General features: G+C 47.0%; 3 protein-coding genes across 3 annotated transcripts; all 3 read left to right on the plus strand.

Annotated features, from left to right (window-relative positions):
• Positions 1–87: 87 nt before the first annotated feature.
• N7489_009181 (uncharacterized protein) lies at positions 88–8,112 on the plus strand (the record flags this gene model as incomplete). Its single annotated transcript, XM_056714931.1, has 22 exons — positions 88–664; positions 717–1,168; positions 1,235–1,331; positions 1,392–1,879; positions 1,948–2,543; positions 2,603–2,954; positions 3,009–3,579; positions 3,640–4,022; positions 4,081–4,267; positions 4,332–4,602; positions 4,670–4,963; positions 5,665–5,701; positions 5,759–5,819; positions 5,882–6,000; positions 6,059–6,074; positions 6,125–6,343; positions 6,396–6,661; positions 6,717–6,731; positions 6,788–6,970; positions 7,026–7,492; positions 7,564–7,876; positions 7,924–8,112. The coding sequence occupies 22 exons, from the start codon at positions 88–90 to the stop codon at positions 8,110–8,112; spliced, it is 6,153 nt and encodes a 2,050-aa protein (XP_056562553.1).
• Positions 8,113–10,024: 1,912 nt separating this feature from the next.
• Positions 10,025–12,067, plus strand: N7489_009182 (TolB family protein; the record flags this gene model as incomplete). The annotated part of the gene is made up of 1 exon (XM_056714932.1): positions 10,025–12,067. One exon carries the CDS (start codon positions 10,025–10,027, stop codon positions 12,065–12,067), a length of 2,043 nt encoding a protein of 680 aa, XP_056562554.1.
• An 877-nt stretch (positions 12,068–12,944) lies between these two features.
• On the plus strand, positions 12,945–15,005 carry N7489_009183 (uncharacterized protein; the record flags this gene model as incomplete). The annotated part of the gene is made up of 1 exon (XM_056714933.1): positions 12,945–15,005. The coding sequence occupies one exon, from the start codon at positions 12,945–12,947 to the stop codon at positions 15,003–15,005; it is 2,061 nt and encodes a 686-aa protein (XP_056562555.1).
• Between the last annotated feature and the right edge of the window lie 6,233 nt (positions 15,006–21,238).

Consider the following 21,238-nt stretch of genomic DNA (forward strand, 5'->3'; position numbering starts at 1 on the left):
TAATTTCTCGTCTCCTAGATCAATCTACCTCTGTGTCTCTTAGAGTTCTCCCCATTATTTGCTCAATTACCTCTGAGAGCATTCGCCATGGCTGACTGCGACCTCGCCAATACAAGGGTCCGAACCGGGTCATCTTCGGCCGAGCATACTTCCACAGACGACCAAGCGAACGAGCTACACGATAGGGTTGCAAAGGTCGCGGAGCGATTGTCGATATGTTCTGGTTCTGGGGAGAGGCAGTCAGAAGTACTCAAGCCCACGCCGGGCAGCAAGCTTGATCCCTTGTCCCCAGCATTTGACGCACGAGTTTGGGTAAAAGAGTTTATCAGACTGACGGAATCGGACCCTGATTCTGCACCTTCGCGCTCCCTTGGCGTTGCGTTCAAGAACTTGGGTGTGTTTGCATATACTACGGCCGCAGAATTCCAAAAGACCACAGGGAATGTAATAATTGGACTCACAACATATCTAGCAAGGTGCCTTCGTGGAAATCGACATGGCAGACGTGTGGACATTCTACGCAACTTTGAAGGTGTTGCAGAAAAGGGAGAAATGTTGCTGGTGCTGGGTCCCCCCGGCTCTGGCTGCTCTACACTTCTCAAGACGCTATCAGGGGAAACGGCGGATTTGAATATTACGCCAGAATCTTATATCAACTTTCGAGGTTCGTTCTTGATAGCCCATTCAACGTCTTAGACTTTGCTCAACGTATTCAGGATTGGACGTGGCCAATATCCGCTCTTCCCTCTGCGGGGATGTTCTCTACAATGCTGAGCTCGATGTACACTTGGCGCATCTAAGTGTTGGAGAGACTTTGACGTTTGCCTCTCGCGCTCGCTCTGTCCGACACGTTCCAGGAGGCTTTGACCGCCATCAGCTCAACACGGTACGCCGCGATGTCATGATGGCCATCTTTGGCCTGACTCATACTATAAACACCCATGTTGGAGATGACTTCGTGCGTGGTGTCAGTGGTGGAGAGCGCAAGCGAGTCAGCATCGCCGAGGCTTCTCTGACTGGAGCCAAGTTTCAGTGTTGGGACAACTCGACACGCGGGCTCGACAGCGCCAATGCTATAAATTTTTGCAGCAACCTGCGCCTCCAGGCAGATCTACTTGATGTAACGTCTGTGGTCACCTTGTACCAAGCGCCCCAGTCAGCCTATGATGTGAGCCTTCCTGTAATAGGTGTTTAAAACAACATTCGTTGGCTAATCATCATATTTTACTTCTAGCTTTTTGATCGAGTCACTGTGATCTATGAGGGGAGACAGATATTCTTCGGTCGAATCACTGAAGCCAAGGGCTATTTTGAAAGCCTGGGCTTTGACTGTGAGTCTTCAAGGTTTGGCGAGCTGACAACGTATCTCGATTTTCTGACGAACTCTTAAGCCCTCCCTAGGCAAACTGTTCCCGACTTTCTGACCTCTATGACCAGCCCGGAAGAGCGGAGGGCGAGAGCTGGGTTTGATGACTCCGTACCTCGCTCGGCGGATGAGTTTGCAGAACGATGGCAATCAAGCGAGCAGCGAAGGAATTTACTCTCTGAGCTTGCATCATATGAACAGAGACATCCCCCAGAAGAGAGAACGGCCGAATACTACCATTCCAGGCGAGCTGAGCAGGCTAAGCAGCAGCGCTCCAAGTCTGCTTACACGATATCATACGCTCAACAAATCTCCCTAACTCTTTGGCGCGCTTACCGGAGATTGCTAGCTGACCCTGGGTTCACCATCGCTTCCCTTTTGTTTAACGTCGCGATGGCGCTCATCTTGGGAAGCATGTTCTACGACCTCAAGCCGGATACATCCAGCTTCTACTATCGTGGAGGACTCATCTTCTTCTCGCTCCTTTTCAATGCTTTTGCAAGCCAGTTGGAGGTAAGTCCCTCCCCCAAGCTTCGTTTCGTAAAGTCCGACTCACTCGTATTGCCTCAACTTGAAAATAGGTCCTGACAATCTATGCCGAACGTCCTGTTGTCGAGAAGCAGAATCGCTATGCTTTCTATCACCAGTCCGCTCAGGCAATTGCGAGCTACTTGACGGACCTACCCTACAAGATCGTGAATATGTTTGTTTTCAATATTCTTATATACTTCATGGCGAGTCTGAAGCGAGAGGCGGGTGCTTTCTTCTTTTTCTGCCTCACCACATTCCTCACCACTCTGGTTCAGTCAGCCATTTTCCGCACATTGGCCTGTATAACCCGGACATCCGATCAGGCTATGATCCCTAGCGCCGTTCTAAGCCTTGGACTGATGATATACACTGGTTTTACCACACCACCAGAGTATATGCCTGGGTGGTCGCGTTGGATGGCGTACATCAATCCCTTGGCATACGGCTTCGAGGCTTTGATGGCAAATGAATTCCACCATCGGGAGTTTCCCTGCGTAGACATGGTGCCAAGCGGACAAGGGTACACAAACCTTCCGTCTGAATCGCTTATCTGCTCTGTTGTTGGATCGGAGGCCGGTTCGGCCTTTGTCAATGGAGATAACTATATCAACAGGTCTTTTGACTACTGGAATGTGCACAAATGGAGGTCAGTATAAGTCGTTCCCGGCGAGACCGTCCTTCGGCTAATTAAGATATGCAACACAGAAACATCGGTATTCTCTGCGCATTTTTGGCCTTCTTTTTCCCTGCCTACGTGCTTGCTGCGGAGCTTGCGAAACCACCAAGAACACGCGGCGAAATCTTAGTGTTCCGTCGTAACAAAGGCTCTCCCAAGCCAGAAAAGGCACTGTCCTTGGACGCCGAGAAGCAAATGCAAGGTCGCCCAGTGGTAGCGGAAAAGCTAAATCCTCCAAGCCGGTCAGACGACATGGTAGTTGGAAAGGATGTCTTTCACTGGGAAGATCTCTGTTACGACATCGAAATCAAGGGCGGAAACCGCCGCCTTTTGGACCATGTCGATGGCTGGGTCAAACCCGGCGTGTCAACTATTCTCATGGTAAAGCTCAATCCCACGTCTAATGCAAGCACGCACTAATCATGACTTTCTCAGGGTGTGTCTGGTGCAGGCAAAACAACCTTGCTGGACGTTCTGGCAACTCGCGTCACCACAGGTGTCGTAACTGGCAGTACAATGGTCAATGGGAGCCCGACTGATCCCTCCTTCCAGCACAAGGTTGGCTATGTTCAGCAGCAAGATCTCCATCTCAGCACAATGACGGTTCGCGAAGCGCTTCGGTTCAGTGCCGTTCTTCGTCAATCTGCAGAAATAACGCGATCTGAGAAGCTCAACTACGTCGAGCATGTCATCGACACACTAGAAATGCGAGAATTTTCGGACGCTGTCATTGGTGTTCCTGGAGAGGGTCTCAATGTTGAACAACGCAAACGTCTCACAATTGGCGTGGAACTCGCCGCTCGACCACAACTGTTGATCTTCTTTGATGAACCTACTTCAGGATTGGATTCGCAGACTTCCTGGTCCATTTCTGAACTCATCAAGAAATTGACGAATAGCGGCCAGGCAGTTCTCTGCACAATCCATCAACCCTCCGCTATTCTCTTTGACCAGTTCGATCGACTTCTTCTTATCGCCCCAGGAGGCAAGACAGCTTACTTCGGTGGTGAGTGCCCGCACTTCTCGTATTCTTAAAACGCTTTGCGCTAATTAAATATGCCTGTAGATCTGGGAAGTGGTGCTTCAACCATGATTAACTACTTTGAGAAAAACAATGCCCCTGCATGCCCCGCGGGTGCCAACCCCGCTGAATGGATGTTGCAGGTGATAGAACCGCCTACAGATGGCTCGAAAGTACCAGACTGGCACCAGGTATGGCTGAATTCTCCAGAATATCAGACTGTCAAGGCGGAGCTTGGTCGCCTTCGTGCTCTTCCAGCAACAGAATCCGCAGATAATGAAGACACCACAGATGGAGACACCTCCCAGCATCAGGAATTCGTAGCCTCTTTCTGGGCACAGTTCGGCCAGGTTTTACAACGCACTGGGAAGCATCTCTGGCGATCACCGACTTACATTTGGTCCAAAACCATACTGATTGTCCTTTCAGTACGTGGAAATTCCTCGTTGCCTTCTACTCGCCCCTAACCACGCTTTTCCTTTATAGTCCCTCTACCTCGGCTTCAGTTTTGAGGCCAACAATTCCATCCAAGGGCTGCAAAATCAGCTGTGGGCTATATTCATGCTGCTCGTGCTGTTCATCAACATCAATGAGCAAATAATGCCCATATTTCTACCCCAGCGAGCGCTGTACGAGGCGCGTGAACGTCCGTCAAAGATTTACAGGTGGACAAGTAAGGCTCTCTTCCTTCCATCAGCATTTTGTCCACGCAACCCGCTGACTTGTCCCATTCAAAGCATACTTACTTTCCAACATCCTCATTGAGCTCGCATGGCATACCCTGATGGCGGTCATCATGTACTTCTGTTGGTATTACCCAGTGGGCTTTGTCCGAAACACGTCGTCCGATGACCAGGCTATCCGCGGGTTCCTCGTCTTCCTCTTTTTATGGGTTTACCTGCTATTCACGAGCACCTTTGCCCACTTCGCCATTTTCTGGATTGATCTTCCGGAAACTGCAGGCGTACTAACCAGTCTTTTCTGGATGCTTTGTATCCTGTTCTGCGGGTGAGTCCAAATTTGGAAGAAATTACTTCCTCTCCAGATTTAGCCATCACGCTAATCATGAAAGCAGAGTCGGGGTCCCCATAATTGACCTTCCAAAGTTTTGGTCCTTCATGTATCGTGTTTCGCCCGCAACATACCTTGTTGGGGGAATCATGTCCAACGCAGTTGCCAACTCCAACGTTACATGTGCCGACCGCGAGATCCTCCATATGGTTCCCATTAGAAACCTTACCTGCGAAGAATTCCTGGGTGCTTATAGGGAGGCCGCCGGTGGCTTGGTACTAAATCCGGCAGCGCGAAGCATGTGCGAATACTGCCCACTTGCCACCACTAATGAGTTCCTTGATCGATTCCAAATTTCGTATGACACGAGGTGGCGGGACTTTGGGCTCATATGGGTCTATATCTTAGTTAACATCGTGGCAGGGCTAGGGCTTTACTGGGCGTTCAAGGTCCCTAAAAAGGGAGGCAGCAAGCGTGCTTGACGGAATTTTGGACCCAATAGACCGCGCAACAGTACATTTAGAGTAGTTAATCCTAATTCATTCGATTTCGCGTTTCAAGTGCTTCTACCTCAGAGTCATTATTTTGTATGCAGATGGATCGGAAGCTGGTAGATGGAAGAGAATTTTGAAGGCGAAACTGCGCACCGAGCATTTTTTTTATATAGTGACTACCGTCAGTTGGACAAGAATTGCGAGGCGATTCGATGTCTTAATTACATATGTAGCCAGATATATATCCCGAATGAAAACAAAGAGCAACGCGACTATGCCTTGAAGGCGGTGTGGAATATTGCGGGGTATATATCTGCGAATGTCTGCGCATGCTTTGCTCACTTTGATATTCGGGAGTTGAAGCACTACAGAGGAGGAAATGTACCCTGATTGACACATCCTTCCAAAGTTACGGCCTGCAATATGTTAAGAATCAACAAGTCCTGTGATCAGTGCAGGTACCGAAAAGTCCGATGCATCGGTATAATCCGCTTTCAGATTGCTATCAGGTACATGGGCTAAGGCTGATCATACCACAACTATTTGTAGTACCTGAAACCCCCAGACGACCGCAGGCACCATCTACCTGCATTCACTGCATCGTATGCTGTTCCAACTTTCTGGTGATACAACATCGCCTCTAATGCAACTTCACCTAGAATCGCAACAAGTCTTGTCAATTCACGCCTATCAGACGCAAATTCCGGCGCAAAGATACACGTGCGTACTGGCCCTGTACAACCAATACACTGCATATGTACATGATCACTAACGCCATGTAGAACCTGCTCCCCTCCCTATTGAACCATTACTGTCACGCGAGAATGACTTACCAATCGACCGTATCTTGCGTTTTGGGCCTCAAAATTTCGATCTCTATGATGATTCCGTCGTTGTCAAGGTATGGGTATAGACACCTTCTAGCAAAGTCCACATTGCTCACGACATCGCACTTGCAGGCTAGCAATGAGCGAAGTAAGCTTATAGTTCCCCATCCGTCTTTATACCTCCTCACACATGTCTAGCGACCAGCTCGTGCATGAGCTTTTTCTCGGACCAACGGATGAGTGCATTGGTCAGCCGAATAGGAACGGATGTACTTACAGAGCTTGTTAAGGACCTAGAAACCCTCCTTGTCTCACGAGTATGTTCGCAAAACGACTCTTCGTCGTCTACGATTGAGTTCCAGTCGCCTCTAGCCAGTGTTAACGTGACGTCAAGCGAAGCCGAGGCCTATATTGGTGGTCAGTCTATCCTTCCCTTAGTCATTGTCCGGCATCTGATTGAAAGAACTAGCCTACTTTGACCGGGTCCATCCTATTTACCCCTTTCTCGATCTACAAGTGTTCACCTCGCATACTGCTAACTGCCAACGTACTGGGACATCGAAATGCAGCAAAGCATGTTCGGCAGTATATAATGCTGTCCTAGCTTTGGGCAGCCAGTACCACCGAGGCGGCAGCTTCATGCCAGGTTCGGGAAAGGCATGGAGTATTTTTCAATTATGTCTAGGTGTTATTCCAGACACATTGTTTCCTCCATACTCATTAGCGAAGCTTCAAGTATTTTAATGCCTGCACCTACTTTGTCTCATGTCATACTGACAAAATCTCATAGGCTCTGACAGCTATGGTGAGGGCTAAAAATCCTCGCTTACTATTCTCTCACACCTAATGTTCGAGTTGCAGTCCATCTTTGCAATGAATGCCTGCTGTCTTCAACTCGATCAGGCGTTGGTATACGAAGCCGCTAGAATGGCGCAAAGCCTACGCTACCACAAGTCTTCAAATGCTCAACCAGCTCACTTGAAGGTGTTCTGGACCATATACCACTTGGAAAAGATTGCCTCCTTCTCTGATGACAACAGCTCAGTGCGTTAACAGCTCTCTCCGGGCCATGGGAAATATTCTACTAATCATTAGCCAGGTGTTCGCTGATGAAGATATCGGATGCGACATCCCTTCCGTCCCAGGGTCAATGTTCGGAGACTACAACTGGTTCCTATCCGCCATTCGTCTGAGCAGACTCACGTCGATCGCATACGCCACTCTGTTTTCGACGAGGTCTTCTTTGAAGTCCGCAGAGGATTGCCTATGCTCTATCAAACACGTACGGCGTGGGCTAGAAGAATGGCGCTTATCGGTACCTGTGGCATTTCGGCCGAAGGAGTCAATCCGACTAAGTGAAATTGGAAGTCCGAATACGAAGATGATTGCTATACAGACGCATTACTTGTACTACAACCTCGTTTTTGCTGTAGAACGCCTGTGCCTTCACGTCAACCCCGATGAAAAGCTGGATCGCGAGGATAGCAAGTGGGAATTGATGAACGCAGCGCGCACTGTCATTGAACTTGTTTCGTTCATTGAAATCGAGCCTCATATGCCTATCTTGTAAGTCCATCTTCCTCTTCCTCAACTTCAACGGGATACCAGCCGAAGGTCATGCTCATAATTTAACTTAGCGTTGCTGGTATCATGCCATTATCGGCAGTCTTCGTTCTGTTTGATTTCGTGATTCACAACCCCGCTCATAGAGAAACAGAAAGTAATATTGCCTTCCTTGATCAGGCTGCGGCATACTTCAGTCAGCTTGACTACGCCTCTAAGGGCGCGCTCCCAGGAAGCATCATCTCAAGTTTTGCAGGAATTGCTCGACAATATATTCTCAAGTTGCGGGAAAGGGTACCCACGCCTACCATCTCGAAGCCGGAGATGCAGCAAGGAATCCAACCAATATGGGATTACGGGCCAGATATTGATTTCAAGGATATAGATGTAGGGAACCTTTCCCTGATATCCAAACATCGCTAACTCCGTCATAGCTTTCTTCGATAATGTCGCAGCCGAATTCCGGGCAACTTCCTTTCGCAAGCTTTGACACGCCGTCGCCGTATAGGCCCGACATGCTCAATTACCCCCCACCCCAGGATATGCATGCCTCGAACAACCAAATAGAGGACCTGCGATCCATTTTCGGCCTTGTGTTCCCTGATTGGGCAGGGGATGTATAGGCTTGTCTCCGCTGCTCAGGGAAGGGATGCTGGGTTCTACTCGATCAAAAAGTGGCAAGCGGCGAACACTAAAAGGGAAAGATAAAGACGTTCCTCTTCTCTATGTAAAACAATCTGAACCATTTTTACTAGGGGTATTGGGTATTTGTGGATACGGGTACTATGGCAAATTGTATGCGGCGCCGTCGTTGATATAAAGAAAGGGAAAGATGTATGCAGTGTTGGTTTAACTACTGCATAAACAAATAGCGGATTCTCAATGACAAGAACACAACATAGCACCAATCAACATGTGCCGGGGAATCACAGAAATACAGATATGGGAAGATACGAAAATATGACGCTGGACTTTATTCCTTCAAAGTAGGGGAAAGGAATAATCGACAGGCCAATTACATTCCCGTCCTGGCCTATCATCCCGGATTTCCGCGTGTTGGCTACTGCTGAGGCGTTGGGTTCTTTCAAGGTATGGTATACCAGTTGGTACCTACGAGACAAAGTCGAGACCATCTCCATAGAAGTGGAGGCCTATTGGCTTGCCAGGATCATGAGTTTGAGTCTCGTGTCACCGTGTGGCGGTTTTTACCAGACGAGTGCTCTATTTCCACTAGAGATGGCTCTTTGCATCGATTACCTTGATGGATTCGGCTAATGTCGGTAACGGTAGCAGAGAGGCCTGCGAAGTGAGTGCTAGGGAGCTCAGCTGCAACATCAGCGGCTAGCGCAGGCCCTGTTCAATGTCAGCACTGGACCTTTCGAAGCTGAGCAATCTGTGAAACCTTTTGCCCGCTTTTCCAATATGTACGGGAAAGTATAGACCGGCTTGAGTCTGAATATATCCATTCGTTTACATATCTATGTATTCTGGGAAACTAAGTACCGATAAATATGTTTTGGATATACTATATGCAACAAAAGGGCGGGCTTGCGGGCTGGCCTAGTCTGGTGGCACTTTGCTGACTCCGATTGGGCAAGTCTCACGGTTTCCTTGTAGCATTTATAGTCATCATTCATTATTTCATGCCGGAAGTTCTTCATCTGATCTGACTCGGTGGACCCTGATTCTGTCTCGTGCGAAAGTCTAGGACACCTACTCTAGAAGAGCATTGCCCGGGGAATGATTTCTATAAGAATCGATATGTCAACCTAATGATTTCCTGTAATGGTCTCAGAATCAGACCCCTCAACCCGAGACTTTCTCTTATATGGACATAGCTCTCTAGATCTTCTGTCCAACCAACCTCGATAAATACGCCAACGTTCTACATTTCCCGGGTTTTTAGCACCAAGCCTTATACTACATGGGGGATGGAAACCCCTTCCACGCCCCTGTGACAAATGGCATGGGTAGGGTCACTCTGGGAAACACGTAGACTTTACCCTTGTTTTAGACCCTTGCTCTTCTGAGGAGCAAAGTACTTTGGCTATCATCCGTCAGGAAATCCACACTTGGTCGGTAAATATATAACGCCTAGATCTGTACTATGTGGATACTAACGATTCAGCTGCTAAGCTGTACAACTTGCTCGTGATATATCCTAAAACCTTGATGTTCGAGCCATTGGAAGAACTATGGATCGAGGCATGGCTGACGCGGACTTCGTTAGAGTATACAGTAAGATGCTGATCACCATGATGGGTTCCATTGACCTGCAGAATTCACTATCAAAACACGCATTATGAATAGATCATCTGTAGGCAAACGATTCCATAGGGGGAAGTGAACCACCTCAAACTTATTCGGCTATAGGACTATATGTACAGCTACCTACATGTAGGTAGCACCTTCCGGGGCTCGATTCCCGCATCCTATATTAGTACTGTGCCAACTCCTTTTCGCAACATTGGAGCCCTGAAGACTAATTTTTCTTAGAAATTCCTTGTACTTCCAAATTTGTCTACGGTATTTGAAATGCACTTGAGCATTGCTACTATCGTGGGCCTCGCCATCGCCCCTGCGTTAGCCCACTGCCCTTATGCCCGAGATGCAGGTACAGAGGGTGACAACGCTAATCTCCATGCTCACGTGCTTCGTGACGCCGTTCAAAGCAAGTCGACAATAGGTGTTGCGTCTCCTGCCCCTTCGGCAGCCGCTGGGAAAAAGGGTGTACTGTTGATGAACCGCATTGCCCCCGGCACCTCAGAACTGTATATCGCGAACGCAGACGGCACGAATGAACGTCCTCTGTTAAAAGATCCCGGATATGAATACCACGCCGTATTCTCTCCCGATAGTGAATGGATTAGCTTCACCAGTGAGCGTGACGGTGATGGAAACTCCGATATCTGGCGTGTGCATCCCGATGACTCCGATCTACAGCCGATTGTGACATCCCCCGCGGCGGAAGACAGCGTTGTTATCTCATCCAATGGGACACTGGCAGCATATGTTTCAACAGCAAATACCTACAACGCTAACATTTGGGTCAAGAATTTGGAGACCGGCGCCGAGTGGAACATCACCGATACCCCAAATAACCGGCCACGCGAGGACATGATGCGCGGTCACTTCCGTCCGGCTTGGTCGCCAGATGGAAATTGGCTTGCATTTTCCTCAGACCGAAACACAAGGTGGGAGGGCCACGGGAATCTCACGTACCTCGGCCTCGCCGGCTGGGAGCACACCCAAGAACTCGGCATCTACATAATTCGCCCTAATGGCTCGGATCTTCGCCGTGTCGCTCACCGTGATTCCCACTGTCTTGGGTCACCCAAATGGTCACCGGATGGCCAGCGCCTCATATTCTACGAAATGACTCGTAATGAGACGTGGGATGCGCATCGACCTGAGACCGTGGCAGATGCCAACTCCACAATTGTTTCTGTTGGGGTCAATGGCAATGACCGTCGAATTGAAGTTGGCGGTCCTGGTGTCAAGACCTTTCCCCAATACGTGACGAACTCTACCATTGGGTACCATCTGAAGGGCGGCAACAAGGAGGGCTTATACCTTACAAACGGTACCTACTCCAATACCACTATCCGCTCTCCCTCATGGTCTCCTGATGGAAAGTACGTGGTTTATGAGAAGGTTAGTTGGTCTATCCGCCCTCTCTTTAAGGAGCTTTACAGCTGGGACACCGACTGGGAGTATCGCTTCACTGATGTCTTCCCTCAACTCTCTTCGGATGACCGCGTGGCTGTCACCGAAAAGCAAATCGGGAACTCCTCCATTGCCACTTTTGATCTGGAGGACAGGAAGGTCTCTTTACTCTATAAACCTGACAATACCAGTCTCCTTGACACTACTTTGATTAAAGATGGCCTGGCCGGGGCCTACAATCCCAGCTGGTCCCCTGACGGGGAATGGGTCGTCTTCGGAGTGGGCGCCTGGTTTGAGGCGCGTGATTGGCGTGGAGGATGGATTGTACGTTTGACCGCAAACGGCAGCTACATCGACGTCCTCACCAACAGTAACCTCAATCTCACAGGAACAAAGGACCTGAACACCGGCTTTCCCAGCTTCTCTCACGACGGCAAGAAAGTTGTCTACCGCGTGTGGGGTGCAGATACTGCCAAGTACGGGGACGAGACAGAAATTGATTTACGCATTATCGACATTGGGACTAGAAAGATCACCCAGCTTACCAGCGGTTGGGACAACCTTCGATCTTTCTCGCCCGACGGAGAATTTATAGTCTTCACCCGCAAGGTTGCTCCGACTAACTATGAGATTTGCACCATCCGCCCCGACGGTAGTGATTTCCGTATTCTGACTTCCAGCGGGGCCAACGACGCTCACGCTGTTTGGCGGCAGGATGGAAAAATCTTGTGGTCTTCCGGGATGTACGGATTCCAGTATGAGTGTGCTTTGTATGACGAGACCTTCCAGCCCTACGGTCAGGTTATGATCATGGACTCCGATGGATCCAATAAGCGTCCTTTGACCAACTCTATTTGGGAAGATTCTATGCCGCTGTTTCTTCCGAAGGATGGGTTTCAGAATGAGACTTGAAAATATAGAAAGGGGGTGGTTGCGCTCTGTTTTCTCACAATTGACCTAGTCAATTTCTTTCGTTTTGGATAGTTAGATAGAACTGTCAGTCTATATTCCTATGGAAAATGGCATCATTACTTCCCGTACGTGGATGTTCTGATTGGACCTCGGGAACTGCGAAAGAGTTATAGATTAAAGTAAGAAAATGAGGTGAATTGATTGGTCCTTTTTTTAAGATGTGGGACCGCTAAACCCAAACAAGAAACCAACACCGAGGCTCTGAAAAGCAGAGCAGCCCAGGCGTATTAGTTACGGGGATCGATTTGGTTTATGTAGTTCATACTAGTACCAACTTATCAAGGCACAACTTGCCTTTACGACAATCTTTGTGACGCAAAGCTGCGCTCGCTACTGCCCGCCCTTCCGTGGTACCTGGGCCTTCTACGGTACCACACCAGCCTCGCTCGAGAAGCATGTACCTTTAGAACTCGATCCAGAGGCAAAATATTCACTTACTGTTGAGGCTTAAGTTGTCGGTGAAATTAAACTACTGTGACAGAAATAATACAGACTAGGTTGGAGACCATCGACCTGATATACTTCCCTCTTAGGACTAGCGTATATCCGTGGTTATATCAATCACGTGATAGCATCCGAGATCCACCCGCCTGGGATTTTTGACATCTTCAACACCTAGGAACAATCGGACTGTTGGACAGGAGAGTCAAAATTCAGCTATCAGAGTACCGGCTACGCAGGATCCCAGCAATCGATGTTCTCTTGACCTTCAAATCGGATGTTGTTCAATAGAAATCCGCATCTATGTGACATCTAGGCACTGCAGGTCCGAACCTTCCGCCCATACAACGGCAAGAAACCAAAGTTTCTTCCCGGGATGTCATCTTTATACGGAAGTCAGCAATGGCCAGAGCTTCTCCCACCGCAATCTGCACAGCCACGCCCATCATTATTTGGAGGCCCAAGCAGTGATGGCTTGCAACCTTCTTCTCAGCCAGAACCACCAAGGAGTTCTCTTTTTGGAGGCCCGTTCGAGCGAGATCTCCCTCTAGAGCCCTTTTCTGAGGATCCCATGGATGAGGATCCAGACCAAAACGAACATGAATTTGACACGTTAATGCGAGAACAGCCCTTGGCGTTCCCGGATGACTCTGATGACGAAAGCTATCAGGAAAATAATCGCGGCAGAAGTCGCACACGCTCAAAAAGGACGCAGAAACCTCAACATGAGCCAATTTACTACGTAGTTGATCGAGGTCTTGACCTGCCACCTGGGGTTGAGCGTCCCAATCTGTTTGATGGACACGCCACTTCGTGGAGGAACTACAATGCCGACGATATCGGAGCCTATAATGCAATGACTACCCACCGAACCAGAGATTTGGCGGCTCATCTTTACAATGCCCACGTGATTCGCAGGCGAGCGCTGGACACTGCCCGGAAGAGCCATGGGGTCGTTGACCAAGCCCCACTCCGTGTACACAAGTGGTGGGCTGCATGGCCTGTTCATGCAGCCACGGTTCCCCGTCCCAATGAGGTCATCCAGAGGACGATGGACGCTCCTGATAATTTCCAGATGCAACCTGATCCCCGACCCAGTGCGGAACTGGAAGAATGTATCACAGCGTTCATACTAAAGACCTCCAAGGAGACCTTCCAAGCGCGAGAGTGGACTTTTGAAGAAATCGAAGATAACTCACGGAATAAGATGGACGGCGAGGATGAACTGATGGATGATGAATTGGAGAAAAAGGAAGAGGACGAAGAAGAAGAAGCGCCTGTCGATACAAGAATCCTCCGACCGACAGTTCTACTCGACGATGACAGATCCTTTCGCCAACTACGTCCCTTGGCCCGCAATGTGATCTCACAGGTAGACCGGCTGCTATACGGACTTCATTGCGCCATGAAGGGTCGCAAGTTCGAGGAAGACTCTGGAGACGAGCAATGGGGTGATTCGGACGAAGAAGACTACCCCGTTCGAGAGAACCCCCAGCGTGGAAGCAGAAGTCGATCGCGTGGTCGGAGGAGTGCGCGACAGGAGTCTCGGGAGCGGGAATTATCACGCCGTTCCAATAGTGTACGCATATCCACTGGACTGGACACGGAACATGAAAGCTTGCCAGAAGTGTCCCAGACCCGAGCGCAATCCCGCGGCTCCTCCGCTAGTCGCGATAACAGTCGACACACGAAGGGCCGACTCAGATTGCGAGACTGGAGCGAAGTTATGGGACTGGCATCAATGATGGGCCTCCCCGCTCCCGCAGTAATGCGCGCGTCAAAGCGATGCGCGGATCTTTTCGGGGAGGACATGGAATTCCGAATAATGCCCGAGGGCAGAGTACGGAAAAAGCGCAAGGCAGATGCTCGAGAAGAATATGTCTACACTGAAAGCGAGAGCGATAATGACTCGGCGCCACCAAGTCCTCAGCCAAGCCCTGTGCCAATCCCCCAGCCGAGTCACAGGCCCGAACCCATACCTGAACTCGAACCCAAACCCAGAGTGAATATGCCCAAACCCAAGGCAAAGACACCCAAATCCAAGGAGAAGACACCCAAATCCAAGGAGAAGACACCCAAATCCAAGGCAAGGGCCCCAAGTCGGCGACGCTCGAAGTACATAACTCCTGCAATCGTACCTCCCTCCGCATCCCCAACTCCAGAGCCGGAGACGCCGGCGGAATCTGCAGATCCCCCCGCTGATGACGCAGAACAAGCCGTGGACGAGGAGGCAAGGACGGTTAAACCAGGCGTTGGAAAGGGTGCTCATCGGAAAGCGGATATTCTCTGTCCTGTCAGGTCTTGCACTCGACATACGAATGGGTTTTCACGGAAATGGAACCTCAACCAACATTTGAAAAAGGCTCATGGTATACATGTTGCTCCTGGCAATGAAGCCTCGATTGAGCGGGATGATCCGGTTATCAGGATCGAATAGGTATACTTTGCTTGATGAAGCTTGGTTGGTGCGGTTGAGTTGTCAGGCATTAATTGTTTGCTAGTTGACTTCTATTAGCTAGTTTCTGTTTGTTGGTGGAGAATTCAATTCTTCTTCTTCTTTCTCCCTCTCTGTCCTCTGTAGGCAGATCAGGTCCTGCTTTAAAAGCCACAGGACACAGCAAAAATGGCTGGCAAGTGTCTACCACTAAAATATCTAGCTCTTATGTGTCTCTACTGAGGTTCTCGGTGCCATCAATGAATGTGCTCGAAAGCTTTTTTTTTCTTCTTGTAATTTTTTGTTTCTTCCCCCTCTCTGTCGATGACCAAATGTCTTGAATAAATGGAAAAAGTAAAAAAAAAAAAAAAAAGAAATTCGAAATCGAAATCGAGAAATTTGAAAAGATGTCAAAGGATGCCCAGTACGAAGACGTATAGGCGCCAGCTGCCAAAACCCATTTTCCGCCTAATATTGGTGCCTTAATGCCTGATTCTGGCCTGAGAGCCTGAATTAAGACCGGCAGAAAAATAGAAATACCTGAATTACTATTACACTTCCCTTAATAAGCAAGGTACTATTATTATGTCAGCTGCCTCTCAACTCTACAAAATGAAGCTTTTTTCTCCCATACAAATGCATACATCTCCCATTTTTGAGGTGGTTTACCAGCTGTCTCTCTCCAGCATGAAAATGAAGCCTTTTTCCCCCATACAAATGCATACATCTCCCATTTTTGAGGTGGTTTACTAGCTGTCTCTCTCCAGCATGAAAATGAAGCCTTTTTCCCCCATACAAATGCATACATCTCCCATTTTTGAGGTGGTTTACTAGCTGTCTCTCTCCAGCATGAAAATGAAGCCTTTTTCTCCTATACAAATGCAGTATCTCCCGTTTTTGAGGTGGTTTACCCTCTCCAGCATGAAAATGAAGCCTTTTTCCCCTATACAAATGCAGTATCTCCATTTTTGAGATGGTTTACCCTCTCCATGTATCAAAATGAAGCCTTTTTCCATTGATTTCTAGTTACAAATCCATATATTTATCTCACCCTCCGTCTCCGCTGGCTCCGCCGAGGTGTGGTAACCGGAGATCTCGCCCGCTTCCGCCTTACCGGGTCTGCTCTTACCGGGTCTGCTCTTACCGGGTCTGCTCTTACCGGGTCTGCTCTTACCGGGTCTGCTCTTACCGGGTCTGCTCTCGTTGGCTCTGCACCTACTAAAGTAGCCACTTTAGTAGGTGCTGGACTTGGTGTAGTCATATGGAAAGGAGCCTCGTCCTCCTATGGATCAGCCTCGAATGAATACGTATCTTTATACCGCTTTATAACTATATAGAGCTTAGCCTTCCGACCTGGAAGCTTATCAATAAGCTCCTTTATAGTACCCTCGAAGCTATCCTTCAATCCCGATATCTATCGAGGGCTATATTTACCCTTTGTATACTGTATTTCCTTAGCAAAGAAGAACCTATCGGTCTAGTCTGCCTCGAAATCGACGATACTCGGTAGCCCTGTAATAAAAACATCCCTTATAAAGCTATCGATATCTAAGATCATTTGCGTAGGGCGAAGGTTGATTGAAATCGAAGCTTTTAAAATAATAATAATTAGCTTTAGTCTCTAAAGGGTATAGATAAATATACTATCGGGAATTGGCTCTATCTCTCCGGATTTCTCTTAGAGCCAGAAAATCACTGTTATTGTGATATCTCGGTTCGCTTCTTCGGCAGCTTTTCGAGTAGCCTCTGCCTGCTTATACTGCTTGGTATATGTAAGACGGTTTCCGCTGACTGGATTCCTAACGAGGTTATTGAACCGAGTGCTTGTATACTGAGCTGGTATAGCTGGCGAGGAAGGTATAGCCACGCCGGGCGTGGCTACTAATGAAGTTGGTGTAGGAGTTATAGAGTCTGCCTCCCGTAATAACACCTATATAGCTTCTTGCGTAGTAGTTGAGAGAGGCATTTTAACAGATAGTACTAGAAAGTGAAAGTGAAGTGAAAGTGAAAGGTATAGATAAATGAATATATGCTTAACCCCCGTGTTACGGACCTACCCGTCACCAATCAGTGGTGACCCACCAGGAACACAGATGGGCCACCGAGAGCCAACCAACAGATCTGTCATCAGATCACGTGTAGCACCTTATACTCTGGCATCCCTAGGCAGTCAGGGAAAAGAGAAACCATAATCATACTCACTGAGTAAGAGCATGATCCGCCCTGATCGGACCCACTCCGTAGAAGATTTCCACTATATAGGTTGTTCTATATAACAGAAATCCGATACACTAGAAGTTGCCATTTAGGAACTACGGAACACGTGATCGTGACTCTAAGATCTACTCCTAGGGAGTATATTTAGGAGTCACTAGCGACTCTAGTAGTGACTCCGGGGGAGTCACTTAGGGAGTAGGAAACGAAGGATATATAAGGACACTCTATTATATACTTAGTTTAGTTCTTCGTCTTCAATTATATATTATTACTTACATTTACCTTTTAGATTACTAGTGACTCTCTTACTTAATTATAACTTAATAACACTCACGAATAGACTAATACTCCGGTATAGATCTATTCGGCGCTCTACCTAGCACCGTTCCTCGATACCTTAAAAGGACCTAGTCTATAGTAAGGCCTATTAGGCAATAGTATAGTTAAGAGTATAGATTATTAACGTTAGAAACCTAAGTAGTATAAGGTAAGTATACCCGGAACCCTTCTAACCTAACTATAACTAGTTTGTAGTGCGTAATATATTAAAGACCGTCTCGAATTAAGCTTCGAGTCACTAAGTAATATATCGTCTAGTCACGTATCTAAGGCTAAAGCACCGGCCTCGCGGGAGTAGGATAATTAGGAAGATACCTAGGAAAAGAAAGTCGTAGCCTTAGAGGCTATAATCTAGAAACTCACTAAGGAGTTTAACGAGTTCGGTAAAGGCGCGGGGAGTAAGTTCACTAATATCGACGATTACCTCGAGTAGATTAAGGCTTAAGTCGTCGGCTCCGCCCTAGCTAGTGCCGCTTAAGGACCTCGACTACCTAAAGCTAAGTGTTTCGAAGGAACCCGAACTAAGCTTCGAGGTTTCCTCACTTAGATAGATATATACCTCGACGTAAATAGTACTAGGATACCTAACGAAGTAGGTAAAGTGATCTTTATATTAACCTACCTACGTAGGTAAGTATAGAACTAGCTCGAACCTTACGTCCGGGACTATTATAAAAAGCCGCTATAAGAATAGTCGGCTACTACCGTAAGTATCTTCGGAAGCTATAAGAGCTTTAGGGAACATTTAGAACGTATATTCGGAGATATCGACGCTACTAGAATAGCTAAACGTAAGCTATAGAAGATTAGATAATAAACTAGCGCGTCGGTCTACGCCTCTAAATTCTAATAGATCATTTTGTATCTAGTCTACCCGATCGAGCGTATATCCCGTACTTTAAGGTAGGACTTAAACCTAACGTTAAGGATAAACTAGCTAGGATCGATAGGCTAGATACTTTAGATAAACTTATTAAGATCGCGGTTAAGATCGATAACTATATTAACGAACGAAAGTATAAACGACGAGAAATAGACTAATAGAAGCGTAGTAAATTATACGGCTTTAACCATTTTAGTAATAGACGCTACGATAAGGCGCTACTATAAGATAACGATCTATATAGCCCGAAGCTAATAGAGTTAGACGCTACTTAGGATAAGTAAGACGAGTGTTATAAGAAGAATCTCTACTTTACGTACGGAAAACCCGGACACTATATAAGGGAATATAAGTAGAAGCGACCGTATAGAAAACGGTAATACCTATAAGTAATACGCGAAGAACTACGTATAATCTAGGAATAAACCTAGATAGCGACCCTAAGGGACGACTCCTTAGAAGATCTCTTAGTAAGATAGGAAAACCTAAGCCTAGAAGAGATATTAGCGGGTAACCTATATACTAAAGGGTTAGCCGACGAGCTAGGGTATAAGTACCCCGAGATAGATTAGGATATAGTGGAAAGTTAAGGATAGATATAGTATATATCCCCGGAAATATATTAAGAGCTAGCTAGGTATAAGGCCTAAGGGGATATCGGTTAGCGATCCGAGGACTCGCCTAGACCTAGGGCTATAGTCGTAGGACCGGACTAGATGTAGGACCCCTACTATCCTAAGAAGAATAGTATAGAGCCCTCCGGGACACTAATCACGACTCCCGAGTCCACTAGTGATCTAGGAATAGATCTAGTAATCCCCGAAACACCTTACGAAAGTCTAAATTACTATCGTTAACTAGAGAACGATAAAGAAGCTAACGAGCTTATAGGATATCTCGAGGATAAGATATAGACCCGTAGGTTAGACTAGCACCTTATTAACGTAATTGAGGAAGGCGACGACCTAACCGGATACCCTTATAAAGATTCCACTTACGCGTGTAAAGGGTACGTACGATACCTAGGATATAGTAGAATAGCTACTACGATATACTATAACGAGATATATATAACTCACGGCTAGGGCAAGTTAGACTATAGTATCGAACCTAGACTACTAAAGTGGATAAAAAAGCTAAGATAGAGAGAAGAATACTAAAGAATTTAGTATAATAGACGGTAGTTGAGGCATGCTTTCAATGCTTCGCAAGTGAAGGGCTTCCGGATAAGGTTCGCTTTTAGATGTTTCATGATCCCGGGTATGTTACGCGCCACTTTGATGCTATTCATCTTAAAGAAGAACCACTCAAATGCAACTGGTGTGAAGTAAGCTTGCTATATCGAATGGCTTTCTAGCGCTATGCTTCTGATGTGCATCGCGTGCGTAGTCGCTGGCGATGCCCGAATCCGATGTAGGGACTTGAAAAACAAGAGTAGGCCGGTCATGAATCAACGAAGCCATTGACTCGGTATCCCTGATAGCTTAGGAAGTGGATTTAAAGTCTGTCTTCGAACTAAAGAAGTCCCTATACCTGACTCCTAACGGGAAATATCCGACTACATTTATTGTAGTGCGTTGGGAGGGCGATATCTAGATATAGGAGTCTCGTGAGGATTTCCATTCTTTGATAGGGGACCTTAGCGAGTTCGAAGTTGATATCCTCTTATACTTTATGGCAATATCTTAGGAAGGGGACTATCTTAAGGCTATGACTGGGAAAGACCGACATTCCTAGTTATTGTAAGCACCTATATTAATTAGGGGGGTCGGGATAGTTGCCGAATTAGTAATAGCTCCTTATTACGGTTAGGATAATAACTTGCTTTATAGCACTTGATATTTTATATATGCTATATTAGTTTTGTGTAATCTAATGAGGTTACATTTATATTTACGATTAATCATATAAAGTAGTGTCCAATCGTCACTTAGTAGCCTACTCGAACTGTTAGCTCTCGGGTATATAATAAGCCTTATGCCCTAACTCTAGCTTAGTTAGACTTCTACTTTCTTTCTACCCGGTTAACCTAGCACCTAGGTACACGTCTCTTCTTTTTAAGCTATAATAGCCAGCCCTTTAAGCACAATTCTTATTGATAATAACGAACTACCCCCGAGCTAGCGGCTAACCGATTCATAAGTCTAAAGGACCTCTGTGATCCCAGAAGCCCATTTCCTTATGTAAACATGTCTTATGGCTTAGTGGCCGGATCCATATGGATCCGTTTCTGCACTTATGTACACTATCGTTACCGTATTCCGCAGTACTTAGTCGTTGGCAAAGCCAACTCAATACAAACTATGCGATCCTTTCCGAATCTCACCTCTCTACGTATATCTCTTAGGACCCTGATTAAACCAAACGATTCTGCCACTCGTAGTATCGATTCATCCTGTAAACGCAAAAAGCCTAAAGGAAAACAACCTAACACTTTAGTATAGCCTTTCTAAGACACTGCGTTTTCCTAAGCTAATAATGGACTAGGATACCTATCTTAAGAAGCTGCGTAAGATAGTTAACGAAGTAGTTAAAAGTCGCGATTAAGAAGTTGAAAAGCTATAAAAGCAAATCTAGGAACTTCAGAGTAAGCTTCTCCTATAGGAAGACCGGTATTAGGAGGAGCTTTCCCGACGACGTATTCCGGATTGCAAAATTTACTACGAGTAGCCGGATTGTTAGTATATTCTGCTATACGGGCATATAATATGTGAGTAATGCGTAAAACTATATGATCAAAATGCATGCCCTTTGTATAGAGTAAGCTTTTCGGGGTTTATTAAATGCTATCTATTTG

Source organism: Penicillium chrysogenum (genome assembly GCF_028827035.1).
Source record: "Penicillium chrysogenum strain IBT 35668 chromosome Unknown utg000005l_segment0_segment0, whole genome shotgun sequence".
In the NCBI taxonomy this organism is placed as follows: Eukaryota; Fungi; Ascomycota; class Eurotiomycetes; order Eurotiales; family Aspergillaceae; genus Penicillium; species Penicillium chrysogenum.